The sequence below is a fragment of the Corapipo altera genome, unplaced genomic scaffold, assembly GCF_003945725.1.
Source record: "Corapipo altera isolate COAL_440 unplaced genomic scaffold, ASM394572v1 1, whole genome shotgun sequence".
Taxonomy (NCBI): Eukaryota; Metazoa; Chordata; class Aves; order Passeriformes; family Pipridae; genus Corapipo; species Corapipo altera.
Window position 1 is genome coordinate 38,765,902 of NW_020884873.1, and position 19,497 is coordinate 38,785,398.

At 39.0% G+C, this 19,497-nt stretch overlaps 1 protein-coding gene across 3 annotated transcripts in view; it reads right to left on the reverse strand.

Moving 5' to 3' along the window:
• Nucleotides 1–19,497, reverse strand: part of PDZRN4 (PDZ domain containing ring finger 4) — a 243,348-nt gene that overhangs the window by 106,618 nt on the left and 117,233 nt on the right. The window contains exon 1 of one of the 3 annotated variants that reach the window (XM_027668027.1): nt 2,490–2,768. The exons of the other annotated variants lie outside the window; for them this stretch is intronic. Within the exon in view, the coding sequence (XP_027523828.1) occupies nt 2,490–2,558 (69 nt within the window). The 5' untranslated portion in view covers nt 2,559–2,768. Of the gene's footprint in view, nt 1–2,489; nt 2,769–19,497 lie in introns of those variants that run through there. 3 annotated transcript variants of the gene reach the window in all.

The window sequence follows — 19,497 nt, forward strand, 5'->3', positions numbered from 1 at the left end:
CACCCACAGTAACCAGTAGCCTAGCATGAGAAAGGTAAGAGATGAAGCTAGGATTGCTTCTTTATATGAATATAAATTAATCTATCTGATCCACATATGCTAGTGAGCCACAGCTCATCCTTAGTCAATTCATGTCCCTGACAGGCTAACTTGTCCCAAGCTCTCCAGAAATCATGCAGATGAAAGAGCCAAGCCCATGGTATAGGAATTACAGGACTGGAGAGTTAAAAAGGGATTTGCAAATCAAGTAGTAATGCCTGCCTTGGCTTAATTTAATGTATCCTATTCTGCTGCTGCTCCCCCCTCCCAGCAGCAGCAAATCAGTATTGTACACAGAAGCAGTCATGGTGTGAGACACTACCTGATCTCTACTGCAGCACCTGGTTAAAAATATGCTCAGTATCCTTTGGGCTCTGACCTGCATACAATGAAACAAAGATAGGGATGGTTTTACAGATGAACATAGGATCTGGTAGTGAGCACACTAAGTCATTTCTCTGCTCTCGCTCTGCACCTTATCAGTGACATTTCCCTAACAGCACAAGATGCAGCACCAGGCTCACTGCATTTCAGCTCCCCCAGGAAACTCACTCAGATCCTCCCAGGGATAACACTTTATCTGGCAAGCACCAGAGTAAAAAGTGAAAGCATTAGTTAATTTTGCACCTTGATTGCTCACATCCACAGACACTCCAACTCAACAGCAGAGCAAATAACAGATGAAGGGAAGAATTTCTCTAGAATCTCTTAAAAACCCCACCTTTGGGTTTGCTGATCGATCACATTTGCGACATTACTGCAAGGAATATTCTGAAAATGCATTTGCTATAAACTAGGCTCAGCTTCTCTTCCCTGCACACATGCAGCCCTTTAAGAAATGTCTAATTCTCTTCATAGCAGAACCTGCATTTCTAATTCCCTGGCACAGAAATGCAGACACGGATCTACTCTACTCCATTTTACTTTCAGATCTCTTTGGCAAACAAGAGCTGAGGAGGGGAAAGGGGAATAGAGGAAAATGTGCTGCTATGCTTTCCCCTGTGCTACTGCTGTAAGAAAAAATGATTATGGGATTATGACTAAATATTGAACTAAAGGGAAGTGTTCCACCTAGAGACCATCCTCACCAGGCACGGCAACGGGCATGTTACCTGCAAACAGACACTCTTTTAGAATTGAATATGCCCGCTGGTTCTGTGGTAAAAAATGATGCAGAGGTATTGCCCCCAGTAGTAATTAACAATGTTAATCTTCTTCTTCCTCTCTTTGGTGATAAAAAGAGTAATTTTTATATTTAATTAATGCAGAGGATCTTTTTGGAAACTGGCTAATGAGGCTCTGATCACATTACCATGAAAATGTGCATTAACACCGCAACTGAGGAGGCTGCTTCATGTGTAGAGAATCCACTTTGTAATTAGCCCACTGTGAAATGAATCACGTCAGGAGGAACTCAGAGGGAACCAGTCGGCACTGGGCACTTAGCTGCTGCTGTGCCAATAGACCACCAACATTCTAAGCTGGTTTTTCTCCTCTGTACTGCCTGTCAGCAGCAGTGCAGTCCAAAAATGCCAGTGTTCAGCCTCTGTCAACGGCAATATGTCAAAGCCAGGACAAATTACAGAGAGGTAGAGAACAGATGCTGAAAGGCACTAAACTTTAGTATGCAAGAGTCTGCTGTGCCAAGAGGAAAAAAGCAAACAAAAAGCTGCAAATGAAATACTGATACAATAGGATATGAGAAAAAATTATGGGCTATTATGGAAAGTGCTTTAATCTTATCTTATTCTGAAGGAGCTGGGAACACGTTAGCAGCAGACTCCTATTCTGCTACATACTACACTGCTATGATGCTGAAACAGAGGCTAAAATATCTAAATGGGATTAAGATCTTTGTCTAGTAGTAAATAATCAGAAATAGCACACACAATGAATGAACAAGCAGCACATCTTACCCATGGAAACCCTGTTCTACTCAGTACCTGTTCAAAGGTGACAACACATTTCAGAATTATTTCAATTTTATATAATTAATAGGAAAATTTAACATACTTCTCAGCCAGCACAGACATGCCATAAAAACTTTGTTCCTTAACTTAGGTTCCTTAACCTGAGATCACACACTTAATGCTTTCAGAGGCAGCAGTGCAACTTATCTGAAATCAGTCTTATTACCAAAGCCAAGGGCTCCCTTAAAACATCACTGATACGGTTCAATGAGACTGCTGCTATATGACTGACATTTTGGCAGAAGATGCACAAAAATGTTAAAAGAATCCTACAGGAAGTCATCTGAAGGGGGAGTGGCATACAAGCAGAAAACAACGGGCACCCAAAATGCTAATAATTACCAACCTCCCCCCAAACAACTTAGGTAGCAATTTGGGAAAGGAAAGAAAAAAGGCAAAGCAAAACAAAAGCACTACTTACTCTCTGTAAAGAACACACATTTTTACTCTGGAGACACTGGTAATATCCTCTGCACTCACCTGTGAAACTTCATAGAGCAGTTTGTAGTGTTCCTCTCTCTTCTGAAAAGTGCACAGATTGCAGCCCATCCTAATAAGCAACACAAGAGCAAAGCCTCTAATTTCCCCAGCACTGAACGGCAAATGCACTGACAGGGAATCACCCTCCAGACTTGTCTACTGTTTTTCATCAGTCACTCCAACCCCAACACGCAGGCACGCCACTGTTAGCTGGAAGCACAAGGCAGGGCAGTGTGTAGCAGCATGCTCTTCTTCCCTTTCCCTAACTATCTTATACTCACGTATACACACACAGAGTTTCGACTCAGTTCATGGCAACACTCCCCCTGTCTCTGCATCAGTGCACATGACTACACAGATTCCCACTCATGAATATTAATAGCCTCTCATTGATTATTTATGACAGAACGTGTTAGCGGGGAGGGGTGTCATAGCTGCTGCTGATGACAGATGAATATTCACTAATTAAGAAGCAAATGTACCGTGGTTAAACAAAATTCACTTGTGTCAATACCAACTCTATTTATTAAGGTTAGAGAGACTAAGCTGCATGCATTTCACCCACACTCACCTTAATTGTGAGCCTAATTCATTAATGGGGGTGGCAAAAGCACAAGTCTTCTGTTAGGTCTCCACCTTGTGCAACAGGGATCATGGAATACATTTAAAATATTTGCAAGTGTTTTAGGAAAGTGCTTGTGAAACCTGAGCTGATGTTGCTAAAAATTTAAAGCAAAGGCAGAAGGAGAGATACTGCTAGCTTCAACTTTGGTACTGCCAAATTTAGCCAAAATTCCTGTGTAGTCATAAAAGGCATGGGTCTATAACAACTCATCATATGTATCCAGTAAATGTGGAAGTGCAGGTGTGCCTGACCTGATGCTGTTTACATATTGCTGTTTACATATTGTACTGTCTATTAAATAAGCTCACATTCAAGCCTCTTTCTTTCATGTATAACAGATTAATATTAATTATAAACTAAATTTCTCAGAAACTCAACAGACATACTCTGTTGGACTCCTAGTTATCAAAGCTTTTGTTATAACATGTCATTATATCCAATTTTACCACTTGTAAATTAGATTTTAATGGTGCCACAATTCTCAGTGTGTGTATTAAGGCAAGGATGCATTTAAAATTAAACCCACATGTTAAATATTAAGGCCAATCCAAATCACACTTAATTTGAGGCTGACATTATTCCTGTATTGTATATAATAATCCATTGGTAGTTATGCCAAATAAAAAGCCCAAGCTATGACAAACCAGGACAAAACTCCCCAACTTTTTATCCTTTCTTTCTCAGCAACTTTGCTCTTAAAGAACTATATCCTTGTTTCAAAGCTTCTTTAATCTGGACAGGATAGTAGGTGGAATCCAAAGCAGAAATAATTACATGGAAACTAGTGAAACCAGTTAGTTAAGACTGACATTGGGCCCTAAAGGGTTGGAATTACTAAGCACTGTTGTACAGCTACTGGGTTTTTTTGGGTGCAGTCTCTTAAAAGTGCTTTGTCAAACATTTAAAATCAATAACAGGAAATGATTCTAATGAGCACTAATTGATAACAAATTGTCTTTGCATCTAGCAGACCTCAAACACTACCAACGCTGGGTAGCAAGCAGATCAACAGTCATGTCCTGCTTATCAGTTCAACCCCTTGGGATATAATAATCTGATTTTCTGGGCCCTAATTTTACCAAACAGCTGGGATAAAAGCCAAGCAGAGAAATGTACAGGAAAAACTGGACCATTGCTGCAAACTTTCCATACTAGTAAAGTTTGCTAGAACCTCTATGTAAATTACAGATAGATTGAGACTAAGTCTTAATTAAATTTCATCTCCTTTAATAAATGATCAGAGTCAGGAGGAATCAAATAATGACCACTAACAGAGCAAGCTCTTCTCATATCAGCTTCCAGTATTGTTCTGAAACAGAACATTAAGATTAATTTTTATTTGGTGGAAGAACCTGAGCAGGCAGGTTTGGTTATGAATTTTCTCCAAAGTCTAAAGGTTTCCAAGATGAACCATGGAGGCAGGTTCATTGCTGTTAGAAAGAATCAGCTTCTGTTCTCCTTCTCCATACTCACATGAAATGCTGTTCATGCTGGGAGATTTAAACTCATGATGCAGACATCAACTCAATCTTTGAAGGTTTCTATATTGTGAGGTGCAGAAGGATTCTCAGATGTGTAAATTTTGAACTTAAGAAAGTCAGATCAATGAACAAGACAACAGTCATGAAGAACAACCATGCCATCTTTCGATGAAAGTGTTTTCTCCTTCCACTGACACAACTTCTTCCTCTGACATAATCTGAAAGCTAAACTACATTCTTGAAAGGAGACATGATTTGCCCTGGTATATTTTTGATAGTCTCTTAAAATTAGCTCTTAAAAAAAGGGTGGGAAAAGGATATATTATTACAGGAATACAGTTATATACAAGAAACAAACAACAATCACAAAAACCAACAGACAAAATAAGCAATGAAAAGCTTTCAGCAGTTTTCCCTGACAGTGTCTTTTTTCATTGTTCTTCCTCTGGTTCTTTTGTTTACTTCTCTGGAGCTAACACAGCCTTCTCCATTCATTTATCAAGTGCCTGCCCTCTGCCCATACAGAAAGTAAAAAAATTCTGTCTTCTGCTTCTGCAACCACTAACGGGCAGAGTCTGTAGGGCTGAATAGATTTATTTGAGAAGGAAAGGTGTACTTCTAGGTTCTTGAACTCCATCTAAATACACAGCTTTGATTTTACATGTGGTCAAAATACTCAACATTTCAGCCAGAACCTGATGGAAATACAAACTAAAAAGAAATATATGAGGTACTTTGGTCAAGTTGAATTTGATACCAGGGAGAAAGCAATCTCTTTCTTTCCCTTTTTCTCTCCCTCATCTTAATCACCCCCCAGTATTTTGCAGTTGAAGGGACCAAAAAGGTACTAAAATATAATGAAGTCATTCTTATTTTATATGTAATTCAAAGATATTTCATTAATTCAATGCTTTTCTTGATTGTGGAGTTCTTTATTTTCATTGCTAACAAGTTAATTTACCATAAAAACTAAAATCATAACTCACAGTCAAACCAGCAATGCAATAATGAAAAGGGACGGAGTTTAATTTTAAGAGAGTTACAACAAAATTTCTGTTAACATTTTCAAACAAGGTACCCTTGTTTAGGTCCCCTAATTAATTTTAAGCATCTGGGAGATGACTTACATATTTGGTATATAGTTTCCTCACTGAGGTAAAGAAATGTCTAATTTATAAGCACCCATGCTTGAAAGTTTATCATTGCAAAAAATTCAAGACAATGCCACTGCAAATTAAAGACCACTCACTCCTTTATATCTTCTTTATCACACAGCTAAAAGAAATAATAAAATATAACATTCATTAATATTCAGTGAGGATAGTGAAGCTATTGGTCCAAACTCAGTGGTGAAACCCAGTGTAACATATGTGAAATTTCAAGTTCTCTCTGCAAACCCTTGAATTCACACAGTCCTCCTGCCAAGCCCATTGCATTCACTCTATAAATTTTGAGGAATTTTCAGAAATCCATTTCATAGAATAGATGGCAATGTAATTTATAGTCTAAGGGCTGCATAGCTGTAAAACAAAATTATAAGAAAAAGGGAGTTGGAAAAATCCTTCGCTTATCCCCCCTGTCCTGCACAAAGGCTTGAACTTATAAAGCTTAACCTCAGCCTGGGTAGATCTTTTAGATCATTGTCATATTTGGTGTTTTTCATAAAGCCTCAGCTGCTAGAGTCAGGTTATCGTATGCATCAGTCAGTGTGCAGATTAGAAAACAAGGAACTTTCTAGACCTGTGATTGTACAGAAAAACTTAAAAACCTTTAGTAAACATAACACAAAGACTCAAAGTTTGCATACAAGGTAACCAGCTTGAACTGTAAGATAATATAATATACATTATCCAGTAGGCTAAATGAAGGTGCAAACTATGGAAGTATAGAGTCATTGAAATGAGCTTAGGCTTCAATAAAATGGATTTCTGAAAATATAATAAACTGTAAAATCTCACCACAGTTCCTAAAAGATACAGAAAGTCTTACTCAAAGTAAAAATGCTACATGTTTTCCACAGGCATCAGAACACACTTAAAACTGCATGAATATAAAAACTAAGAATTTGTATCTACAACACAATGCAATATTGTCCAGAAATTAATTTATGTCTATAGGGAAGACACTTGTTTAAAGTCATGTTTTTTAGCACAGCTAGCAACACTTCATGCACTTCGCAAAGTCACAGCAAAAGTAAGGGTGGTAGGAGAAAAGGTAAGACATTAAATGCCCATGTTCTGTATTTCCCACGAGGACTATAATTTCTCTGAAGACTATCCAGGCCTACCTGACTATAAATCAAATGGGCTCTGTAAGTGGTATCTTTCATCAGGCTCAAATGCCTCCTGGAAGTTCGGGAGCAACTCCAACATCGTATTACACAAGTCCAGTCTATTGATAGCTATTGATTTTTTTTTTCCTATCCATGGTTAAATTGACATGGGATCTATGTGATCCCATGGGATTTATGGGATTCCTTGTTCAAAACCTGTCTAAGGAGAAAAGGAAAACAAGCACATGAGGAATCTTTTCTGTCACATTTGCTTTCAGTACAAGATCTACTTGTTCCTTTTGTTATACACAGGAAAAAAAAACCCAACAAACAAAAACCCCTCTGTTTTAACCTCTGCTTATCTACCAATCCCATGTGAATGTCCTGGCTAGCTTTCCTTGGGAAAAGTACAATTCCTTTACCAGGTCTACTGGCCAAACTTCAGACTGCTCAGATACTTTTGTTTTCTCTTTTCTTTTTCAAAGTTTCATCCAGGATGTTCTTTTCCAAGGTTTTTACTCTGAGTGCCTGCCTTATAGCTCCTTAAACTGCTGCAATAATCAGTTACAGAGCTGTTGCAGAAAACAAAATGATGCCTATACTGAACTTTAAGGCCTTAGGAATACATAAAGGTTGGTGTCAGGACTTTGTTACCAAATTCTAGAAGGAATTGGACTTTCTCTTGACTTTCTCTACCTTGCCAGTTAGTTATAAGGAAACTATCTTACATACCTTTACTTTTTTTAAACCATCTGATCATGTGAAACCAGGTTGATGGCTCTTAACTGCACTAGAGAGTTTCAACACTATGGAGTGCACAGAACAGAATGATTCATAAATAAGCTTGAAATGATTTAAAGGAAACAGGGATTAATCAGGATAGCCAAACCTAAAATGTATGTTCCCACGGTTGTGGAAAAAAACTCTGATTATAGATAAATTGGGATATGAAGGCCCATGCCAATAAACATTAAATAATGCATTTAGGGAACATTGATAAAATATTCAGTCATGATCTCTAAAGCAGTTATTTTTACTTAGAAAATAGATCTGAAGTTGTGGACGGTTTCCTCGAATTGCCTGAGGAGAAGACTGAAAATGGAGCAGAAACTATTGTAATGAAACTGCACCCCAGAAATACCCACACTTGAATATAGCCAGCAGTCCTGGTCTTTCCATCTTTAAGTCATTTAATGGAAATAGAAGAGCTATGACGAACATACAAGAAACACAGATGTGTAATAATTCACTTTCCCTACATTTTTCATCTTAATCTATATTTTTTTTTCCTCACACAGGAAGGCATTTTTCCTCATATAGAAGGCATTGCTTCTCACATTACACAATGAAATAATGACACAATACATTTAGAAGGGAGCATGGATTTTTTCCAAGTAATTTGGCAGTGGAACTCATTACCAAAACTCAAAGGAAGTAAAAAGTAGAAAAGGGTTCAAAAAAGGTATTAGACAACTTTACGACAGATAACTGTCAATAGTCATCTGCCTGCTTAGGAAGCCCATGATGCACTGACTCCTGGGATCTATGAGAGATAGGACAGCAGTGAGATTTCTCTCGATGCATCCCCTTGCTGACAGCTTGCCTGTGTTTATTATCTGCCTCTTCAGAAATCTAATATTGGCAATATGATCTCTTTACTAATTCAATTCTAAAGCTCCAAATTGACTAGTTCTTGCACAAAAAGCTAGAATATGTACTTAACTGAAAGTTCTTTAGCTAATATTAGTGGCTAATATACCATAGAGTCCAACTGCATTACAAGGTTTTATTAATGATCACATAATGACTTTGAACTTCAAACACATTTATAAAAGTACATTTTATTATTGTCCTAATTAGTTTCAAAGCTTTTCAACCTACATCTGTTGAAAAAAATAAAAAAAGTAATTTTCCCCTGCACCTGAAGATTATATCTGAGCTTTTTTTACATCTGTGTGGGAAAGAAAGACCATTTGGAACTAATGTCAAGTTCAGGCCCAGATCAAACAAAGGCAAATATCAATGAAAGGCTTCAGTGAGAAACTGAGCTCACAGTACAAAATTGTAATTCAACTGCTGAAGCAGCAGGAACTTGTTCAGAGGATGAGAGCAGTGGTGAGGAACTCCTTGGCTCTGTTCTTTCCTCTGATACTCCTTGGCTCTGTTCTTTCCTCTGTTCTTTCCTCTGATATGTCATTAGAAAAGCTCTTCCTTTTTACATTCTTATAAAATGAGTAAAACCTGTCTTGCAAGAGCATCAATTCAATGACCCTTTTAAGACTTTGCAGAGCTTTTCAAAGAATGTATTATGGAGGGCTGTTACACTCACCCAAGTTCTGCTGAGGCCACCCTTGCAGTCTCCAGCACTCAAATGTAATTAACATGTCTGGTATAGTTTCTCAATCAAAAATGTTCAGCTTTATGCTGCTAATCAGTATAGAATTACAAAATGAAACATTACTCATGACTTGATAAAGTCCCTTGCTAAAAATAACAATCACGGCAATTAGAGGGATTAGAAAAGTTAACAAGATAACTACTTAGGTGAGGGTGATGGTTGAACATGCCTTCTTACTGGAGTGGCTAAAATAACTAGCTGGAGGTAGATTGGACTGTGTCCTTTTCAATTGCCTTCCAGTTTAAGTACGGTTAGTTTGATAAATCTACAAGAGTAGTTTTGGCACACCTGAGTATTTGCAAAGTGAAGTAAAGATGCTGAGAAGAGTAGTTTTTCATCAGTATGGCACTACCAGGATAGAGACACATTCACCAATACGAACACAGCACCATTCACTTTCTCAGCTCATACAACTGACTATCTAGAAGAACTGTTGAAGGATACATGCAATAAAATAGATTATTCTGTCTTGCCCCGTATAAATGGTCTACTGTGCCCTAGAAAAACATCCCAGCATTAGGGAAGTTTTCATGGCCTTGAATGGATTTTCATGGTATTGAAGCTCAAAAGGAGACCTGTACTGAATCAGGCCATAAAAGCAGCTGCTTTTCTCCTTTGCCAAAGCATAAATATGTTGTAATATAACTGCCAGAAGTTCACACTACTATAGTAAAAAATAGTTTTATAGCACAGATAGGACCTAAGTCTTTAAAGGAGTAGTGAAGCAGAGGGGAATTGGTTGCTTTTGTGTAACTAATCATGACTTGATCACCCTGAAGCTAGTATTAGGTGGTGTATGTGATTGTATCTCAAATCTGGCTCCCAACACCCACCTGACAGAATGATGGATGCAGGACTGGCACCACATGATGCTGCAGAAGGAACTGTCCACACTACTCCCATGTCTGACAGCTAGTCAGACTAGCTAGTTTTGTTTACACTGGCTATTTTGATTTAAAATAACAATTTGAACTGAAATTAACACTGTTGACAGTCATTAACTGACCACCATAAAAGCCCCGTTACTTCTGTTGTCAGCAAATGCTTTGTAATGATTTAAAACTAATGCAGCTTTCGTTCCTATAAAATCCCCACAACATCAAAGGTTTAATTCGTACACTGTTTGGGTTTTCTAAAGCTTAAAATAACATCCAGTGCACCTGCTTTGCAGAAGATCATTAGGTAAATATCCCAGTGAAGTTCAATCAACCTGGCTTTAGTTACCTTACCGTCTGCTCTAGGAGAAAATTAATGTTATTAGATGTGTCTTTCCCTGAAAATTGTTGGTGTTTGGCTACTGTGACAGGTGTCAGGAGATGCAGGGGTCTTTCCGTTGGATGCTGACCTGGCTGGCTGCCTAGGCACAGCCCAGTCCCTGTTCCCATGCCAGCACCACTGGAACCCCATGCCAGCCACTCTGCCAGTATCAAGGTGCTCTGAGCCCCCACAGCACACCAGAGCTCAGCCTTGTCCGTGTGCCCTGCTAAACCCCAGCTCCTTTCAGTGTTCACCCAGGCCATTGTGAAACAGCAATGTCAGGTCTGAACTCAGGTAATAAGGAGTTAGGAAGAAAAATGTACAAAGAGTGAAAAAACTCCTGCAGATCTACATGGATGGAGACAAATGAAATCCGATTAACGATGCCTCTTTTTCTTCTATTTTGATGTCCTGTGGAAAAGAAATTAGCATAGCAAATCCTGCTTTATCTCTGAATGAAATTTCAGATCCTTAGTCTGAAACCCGCTCTTTTCTCCTGGAATAAAAAGCCAAAACGAAGAGCTTGTCAGCTTTGGCAGGGAGGTTGGTCACACATCAGCGGTTTGCAGGGGTGGGTGCCCACCCAGCCCTTGCTGTCTGGCCACAGGGACACCCCTGCCACCCAGCTTCTTCTCAGCTGCTGCCACCCCTGTGCTCTGCTTCAGCCTTACTGCAGCTTGCCAGGACTTCTGGTTTGTCTGAGCCCCATGGACAGGCATGTTAAAAACACTTTTTGAACACAGCTTGCTAAAATAGATGAAGGGCAATGTACAGTAGAGGAAAAGAATTCAATCACATTACAGTCAAAGAATGCAAATTAAAGTGAAGTGCTTAATTAGTATTTAGCAAAAAAAACATATGAAATCATACAAACATCAAGACCACTTAAAAGAAACCTTCACGTAGGAAACTGGAATTGTAGAGGCAAGGGTCTCATTCACTTTACCAAGACTGAAGCAGTGAAAACCCTCACTGTGTTAAGACGAACCCCTTAGCACCCTTCTTCACTGATAAGTATTAACGGATGAAATAGTAGCAACACCAGTGCAATTCATCTGGGATGAAAATCCTTCCCAACTAAACTTTCACACAGTGAAAACATGCTCTCCCAGAAGTTTTGCATTTTGGATTTTAAAATATACCCTTCTTGAAAACCAGGCCCGAGCTCCTTAGTGTATTTTGGTTGTCAATATCATTCATAAACAAAGACAAAGCAGAGTCTAGACCAGAGAAATACGATGAGAAATGAAACAGAAATCTCTTACTCCAAGAATCTTTGCTTCATAATTCTCCACTAATGTTCTCTCCAGTACTGGTGCTTAGAAAAGGATAATCTTTAAAGGTCCCTTCCAACCCAAAGCGTTCTGTGCTTCTGTGGTTTTACCTAAACTTCTTTCCGTACTAAGAAATGTCCACCCTACTTTGTCCAACAGTGCAGTGACTGCCCTTGGTACCCGTATACTTTACCAAAAGCAAACAATGTTATTTCTTAAAAATAATAAAATAAAATTTTCTTATGCAGGATAGATATTTTAGGAGGTACTGTTTCAAGTTCTGTATCTCAAAATGTTCAATGACACTTGTACCATCTTTCTCAGCTCCTCCAATAAGGCAGATCCTGTACTTACATTTGTAAGAGCTTAAAGATGCTCACAGGCAGACACATACCTTCCCTGTGGCCCCACACCTACCCATCCACTTGTCTGCCCAGACCAAAGCATCCCGCTGAAATACAAAAAATGGATAAATGTATTCTCATATACTGCAAAGACAATTTCAGCACTACTGAACCATTTAACCTCAAAAGGAAAGCAAGAGACCTCAGGCCAGGTAGGCATCTCCTGTGGCTGAATCTGTCCACATTTGTATTTGTCCATTAAGAAGTCAGACCCCATATTTTAAACTCAACCGTGTTTAATTTTTTTTGGAATTACACTTCTCACCTTATAAAACAGAAGGGTCTTTTAATAAAAGAGGAAATATTTAACCTTCTCAAAGTCAATGCCTATTCTCTTCTCTGTGATTCTTCCTGCAAAGATATGAAACAAATCACAGAACAAAAAAAAGGAAAAAAAATCAAGGAGAATAACTGATTGGGTAAGAGTGGGTGTTTTTTCTGCAAGACCTTCACATCTAGTCTGAATATCTTTCATTTCTATTCAGTTCTTGTGCAGAACACTAGGATTATATGTATCAACTTAATTCAATGATAAGAAAATCCTTACTATAAATCCTTCCACGTGGGACAAATCTGTCAAGATCTTGATTATCAAAACAAATGAACAGACAGTAAAATGTGACATACGTAGCATACACTTTACATGATAAATTAGCCCCAGTGCAACTGACAGACATACTTTAAGGGGATGTTAAGGTTGCTATGGCAAGCAATGTCTTTCCTCCCCCAGCACCTGAATCACAAGTTTTCTGAGTCAGTGACGTCTAGCAAAAGACAACAAATTTTCTACAGTTGAACACTACTTGCACAAAACATAACATATTTCTCAATCTCACTGTGGTGTCGTTCAAAAGTTACTGTCTTCAAGAGTGACCTCACCCTGTCACTGGAGTGACTAGCCAGAAGCTGTAAGGTTGCTTTCTTCCCCTTCAGCAAATGTGTTAAAGATTTGCTGTAATGGTCTAGTGATGGTCAAATAAATTAGGAAACTCATGCAGTGAGCAACAACATTGTCAGCTCAGGAAAAACCAGAGTCCTGTCTCAAGCTAGAAATATGAACTGAAATTCAAGTACTTCAGCTACCCAAAATTTTGGATGTTACACATTTCTCAAAAATGGGTTGGCCTCTAAGAACTGAGGTTTTTTAAGAAACATTGCCACTTTTGTTTGGACTAAAAATTGTAGGAGAAAACACCCATGATTTCAGCATACTTCTTATCCAAAATGGTGTTTGGAACTCTAAGGCAGAAAGTCAGTGACATATTTAAAGAAACACAGCAAACCCCAGTGAGAATTTGGTAAAGCATCCATAACAGCTATTTCTTTCAACAAGACATAAGCATGCACCAAGAGTTCTCCTGCACAAAGACCAAAACAATAAAGAGAGTACATTCTTGACACAAGATATTCAGAACCTATATCAGGATGGCTCATCCTTGATCCAAAAAATACATGAGTCTTATACAGTAATCCTGACAGCTTCACTGATAACTCCTCCTGGAAACCTGCCAGAAACTCAAATTAAATTATCTTCTTCTGACTTTCTTAGCAAAACTCATAAACAAAGCTGTGTTCTCACTGACCCCAGAGGAGCCACCAGCTGACCAAAAACTCTTGTTTAGTTCTAATTTCTCTGATTACAGTGTGTCTTTTTTCTTTTAAGTTATGACATATGTATGTTGATCACCAGCAGACCCGGCTATGACCACATAAAAATCACCATGGGAAATGTTCAGGTTTCTGGGCATTCCTTCTACTTCTAGGAAGGATTGCAGAAGGCACTTATGTCATCTTTCTACTGCATACTATAGCTCAGATAAATGTTTCACAAAAGGTCACAACTCAACTGACAAAATTAATCATTTAGGTGCTTTTCTGAACGCACACTATCCTAATGGAAAGTTAAGTGCTAAAATAAGGATGAGAAGCAAAGATTTTGAAAAACTGTCATCCTCAGCTATTTTGTCTAAATTCTCTGTACTTTTGGTGAAGATGAGATCAATTTATATAAAGATCTATTTTCTATTTGAAAATACTTTTTATTTACAGAATCACAGAATATTTCGAGTTGGAAGGGACCCACAAGGATCCTCAAGTCCAACCCTTAACTCTGCACAGGACCATTCCCAAGAGTCACACCATGTGCCTCAGACTATCAGCCAAATGCTTCTTGAACTCTGTCAGGCTTGGTGCTGTGACCAGTTCCCTGAGGAGTCTGTTCTAGCACCCAACCACTCTCTGGGTGAAGAAACTTTTTTAGGTACAAGCAGAAGAGCAAATAATTCTAAGCAAGTAAATGAGACTATTTAAAAATAATTAAATTTAACCTGCATGAAAAAAAAATAAAATCTACATCAGTAAACTATTTACATAACAACAGAAGTTTCATACAGAATTTTTCATACAGAGGTATCAAAGTACCTCATAAAATCAGCTATTATGATTTTAAAATGTGTGAATAATGAAGAAATCTAGCAACACATAACACTGAAATAAAATAAAATAAATTCAAAATTATTGAAAAAGTGTAGAAAGCAATAAGAAACTCCATGGTGAGGGAGCTGCCCAGCACCAGGTAGGTGACGGTAGACATGGCAGAAGATGGCATCTAATAAATTGTTTGGGACAACAAAACCATTTTGAGATCTTTATATACCTTACAAAGAAACAAAACCAATATGACATTAAATCCAATCTTGAACAAAAACCTCTTTGAGGGGAGCTCTTACAATAAGCTGCAGAGAACACATAAAATTCACAGCATCTTCCAGCCAGCAACACAAACCTATGCAGTTTTATCACAGTTTCTCCTTTCCTTCCCTTACAGCATGATGAGATTTTAATTTTGCATATCCCACTCTGTATTCCTTTGTTTCCTATGTCCAGCTTAAATTCTGTGTCTTGCCACAACTCTGAATTTCTCTCTCAATTCATACATTCATGACTCCAAACAGGTTGCTCCTGTTGTGCACTGCTTTTGTCCATCATGTCCTGCCCCTTCCCAGCTCTTCTTTACCTTATTTCCCTTCATCCTCGGCTTTAAAACTTCCCCAGTGTTGTCCCTCCTGTGTGGCCTCCTAAAACCTGAACTCTAAAATAATCCCTCTAGCTGGCAAAAGGCTGTGAAGGAGAGAAGAGGAGACCTCCTCAGGCTGCCCGTGGCTAGCAGATGGGACAGTCCTCCAAAGCCTTTGCAGCAGGCGGGGCTCAGCCACGTGTGCTCTCTGGGGTTGCTCCCCATGACAGTCCCAGCTCGTTTATTAAAGCAAGCAACAGCTACACACCTGCCTTCCCTGCACACAGCAAAATAAACCAGAATGCTTGGGTCACAGGTTTAATTGATTCTTTTTGTCTTTCACCCTGCTTCAGAAGTCAGTGTGATCAATACTATTTCACACTCTCCAGTGCAAGCTTTACTGATCTAACCTCTGACCAAAAAGAGATTCATCAAAGCAGCACCAGAGGAGGCAATATTTATCCTTGGGAACACACAGTGTTGTTACAACTTCCTCCTGGCTTTCCTCTTCTATTAGGAGAGGAGGGGAAGGAGTAGTGAAAAGGAGGACTGGCACAGCCAAAGCGAGTGCCATCACTGGAAACTAATGTTGTGTATTTATCCACTCACATCAAGTATGGAAGAGGCAGTCACAGTTCGTGCTCCCTCAGTGCTCTTCCAAATTCTCTTCCTTTCCATCTTCCAGTGAGTGACAGAAAATAGCAGTTACTGACAAATGCTGGGGGAAAGCACAAGACCTAAATAATAAATAATATATGCATCCATATCTCTACAACTCCTTCCTTCAAGTCCAAACAAAGTAAATATGACAATCCGAATAGGAAGTCATGGAAGCTGCCAATTCCATTCATAAAAGCAAATAAATGATCTTTTGCAATGCTTCTCTACATTTCTTTAATAATCTTAAAAAAAGTTGCCAACTAATGAAAGAGCAGACTATGTTCATTTGTGCATACAAGACAGCCTTTTCCTTGCCAAATGCCCAGGTGTGAAGGGAGGTAATCAGTGAGGCTGTGAGAGCATTGCTACATTGGAGGTAGCAATGCCCACATTGGAGGTACCGAGCAGATGCACTCACAAAGAAATAAGGCTTTGTCATTTTGTCACACAAGGGGAGAAAATTATTTCCTATACAAAAATGATAGCTACCAGGACTCCTATGTGGACCTCATTTGAAAAGTTACTTGGGCCACTTAAGTGCCTACTTGTTTCCTCTCCAGTCATTCCTTCTTAGCTTGTTATCTGGATGTACTTTTCTCAGTTCTCTTCAATGGTGGGTCTATTGCTGACCCCTTTGGTGCCTTCTCCATATTGACCAGATTGTTTTTCCATATGGAGTTAAAGAATCCCCTTGAAAGACTGAGTCACATCATAGCCTGGCTATTGTCAATTCTGCCTGCTGTTGATTGAGTATTTCCCTTTTGAGCAGTTTCACTGAGATAAAATATTTTTAATCACTTCCCATTCAAGGTACTCACCTTCACCACTAGAGACTCAGACATTAAAAGCTCATCTGTCACTCTCTACTACCGTTGTCCCTGCTACCACAGTCCTTAATTTAATTTTCTTAACTTTTCTTTTTTAACTTAACTTTACTTAGCTTTCAAAAAAAAAGAACCGAATATGTTCCACTTAATTCTTCCCATCTCTCTACTGCTATTTATGAAGCTCTATAATTTAGGGATAACTATTCTCTTTTTTCCTATGCCAAACTCCTGTGATCTCATTCATACGTCTCCTTAAACCTATTTCCTTCAGGGAGTCCGTCTTCATCAGGTCCCTCACACTGAAATCTAGATTCCTCTGCTAAAATTTAAGTTCTGGGTTTCTCCCCAGATAGGTAGCTATCAGCACCCTCCTGAACCTCTGTCTTCTTCTCTGAACCCAGTCTGTTGGAGAACATGAAAGGAATAGGTCTTTTCTACCAAACAGATCTGTTCCAGGAAATTATTTTTCCAAACCTGACATATTACAGGAATACAAGCCAATCTATACTTAAACAACAAGTGAACAATTTATGAGACTTAACTAACACAACTCAGAGCCAGGAATTAGGACCTGCAAATATTTCTGCTCATTTAAACAACTGAAAATGTTTTACACAAAGAGCACACACTGAGCCTGTAACTGAATGTTCTGTAATCAAACAGCTTTTCAAAAGCTGCAGAAGCAAGTGCTTACCTCAAGAAACCATAGCAGGACATCAAGTAACAAAAAAGTTTGAAGACACCACCCTGAAAGGTCACGGTTTGACCCCTGGGTACAAAACAAGAAGGACCATGTCCCTTCTCATTTCCCATGCTAATAACCAAGATACCACTTCACATGATTGCTGACTACTACATATGCAGAATGAACCAAGAATTTCCCTTCAAAAGGCGTGCCCTTTTTGCAGAAACCCATAAACCCTGACCTGATCATTCACCACATTCCCCAGCACAAACTAGAAGCCTGTTTCCAAAGCTTATGCCTGTGGCCCTGCATGAGTCTGCCCTGCACTGTCTGCTAACTGGACCTAGAACGTGCTGAAATAGTCAGCTGGAAAAGAGCCACCTTATCTCTGTGCTCTGAAAGAATTTTTAAAAGGGAAAGAAACTCCTGTTGTGAATTATGAGAATGAGCATCACTCAAATACTGTTAATAGACTGATAAGAATTACCTTTTAGTCATGTCTATAATACTCCAATCAGCAAGGACTCACCCCCTCTTCCCAAGCCTTAATTTAAGAAGTTTTTTTATTTACAGAATTAGTTTCCAGAGATATATATTAGCACATTTTTTCAAAACAGATAAACATTGCCAAAATAATTACTAAACACATCTTTCCCTGCTTAGGCAACCAAGGTCTCTGTTCTGAAAACTTGTGCTAATAATGAATGACACACTGCAGCAAACTAATTGTATGTAAAGTCACTGGGTGTATGTTTAAGAATTTTAATTACTGTTCCGCGATTGCTTTATATTCAATATGTAACATGCAGGTAACACAGCCTTTATGACGATAAGCAGTTTAATTAGAAAGCCAAGATAAGAAAAAAATGCCTTTAAGTTACAGAATTTATTCACGCTGGCCATGTGTTAACTTAAGTACACAGTTTTCCTCGGTGAAATGCTAATTCTACCTAAATCTTTGTTTCCTCACATTACCTCAAGTGTTTTATTTTCCTTTTCTTCTCTCTCTTATGGATGTCAACAGCACAATTTAATTAGATCACGACCCTCAACCTGTCTTCAATCTCCGTGCAGCTCCACGCAAACGAGCAGAGCCCCACACTCCATGGCGTGAGCCTCCCCGTGAGCTGAGACCAGCCTGGGCTGAGCACTGGCTGCTGTTACCCTTTCAGCAAACTGTCTCAGAGGATGGCCATTGATTTCCTAGTTATTATGAACATGAAATTATTGAATGACAGATGATAGAGTGTTAGGTCCTACAAGTATTTTCCCAAATGGGTTATCCAGCCGGCGTTGCCATGGCGACGAGGCTGTTTGACAGCACTTATGACAAAGAAGTCTTTGCTCAGAATTCTGCTACAAAATAGCTCCTTGCTTCCTACCTTATCCTCCCTGGCCTTATCCACCATCTCCTCAATGCCTTCCTAGCCTGTGCTTCCAGCCAACTGCTCCAACACCAACCAGAGCATGGCACCACTGCCAGCCATCAGTCTTCCAGGAAAGCACCCTGCCCATGACACTTTAGCCTAAGATAATGTCTATTCTCCTAAGATAAAGTAATAGGTCTCACAGTGCTGAATCCACTGGAAACATAAGCTCTGCATCAGGACACACAAGTGAAAGCCTAGAAGGAATCATGCTCACAAATCAGCCATCACTTGCACCTTCAAGTCATAGATTGTTGTTTTGGTTTTTTTCTAAGTCCTTTTTCTACTAGCAGGACACAGACTGAACTGCTTAAAATAAAACTCAGCTACCCAACTTCTCCAAGTGCTTTCACATTTGCTTAACTTTTCTGATCATTCCAGAAAATGCCTCTCTTCTGAGCTTCTGACTCCCAAAGAAAGCCATTTTGTGAATCCAAAATTATGTGCAATAATAGCTTATTTCACTGAAATTGACTCACCCACATTTTAATTCACTGTTAAGTTTTCCAGAAAGACAGTAACAGGAGAGGGAATTACTGAAGGGGCTCTGGCTGGTTGCAGTGAGCTACCAAAAAGCTGTAGCCAGAAAGGCTCACATGCTTGGTTTTGCTGCCCAGGTTGGTAACTGTTCTTCACAGTACACATTTACCACATTTTTTCACTCTGCTTAGGCCACAGTGAA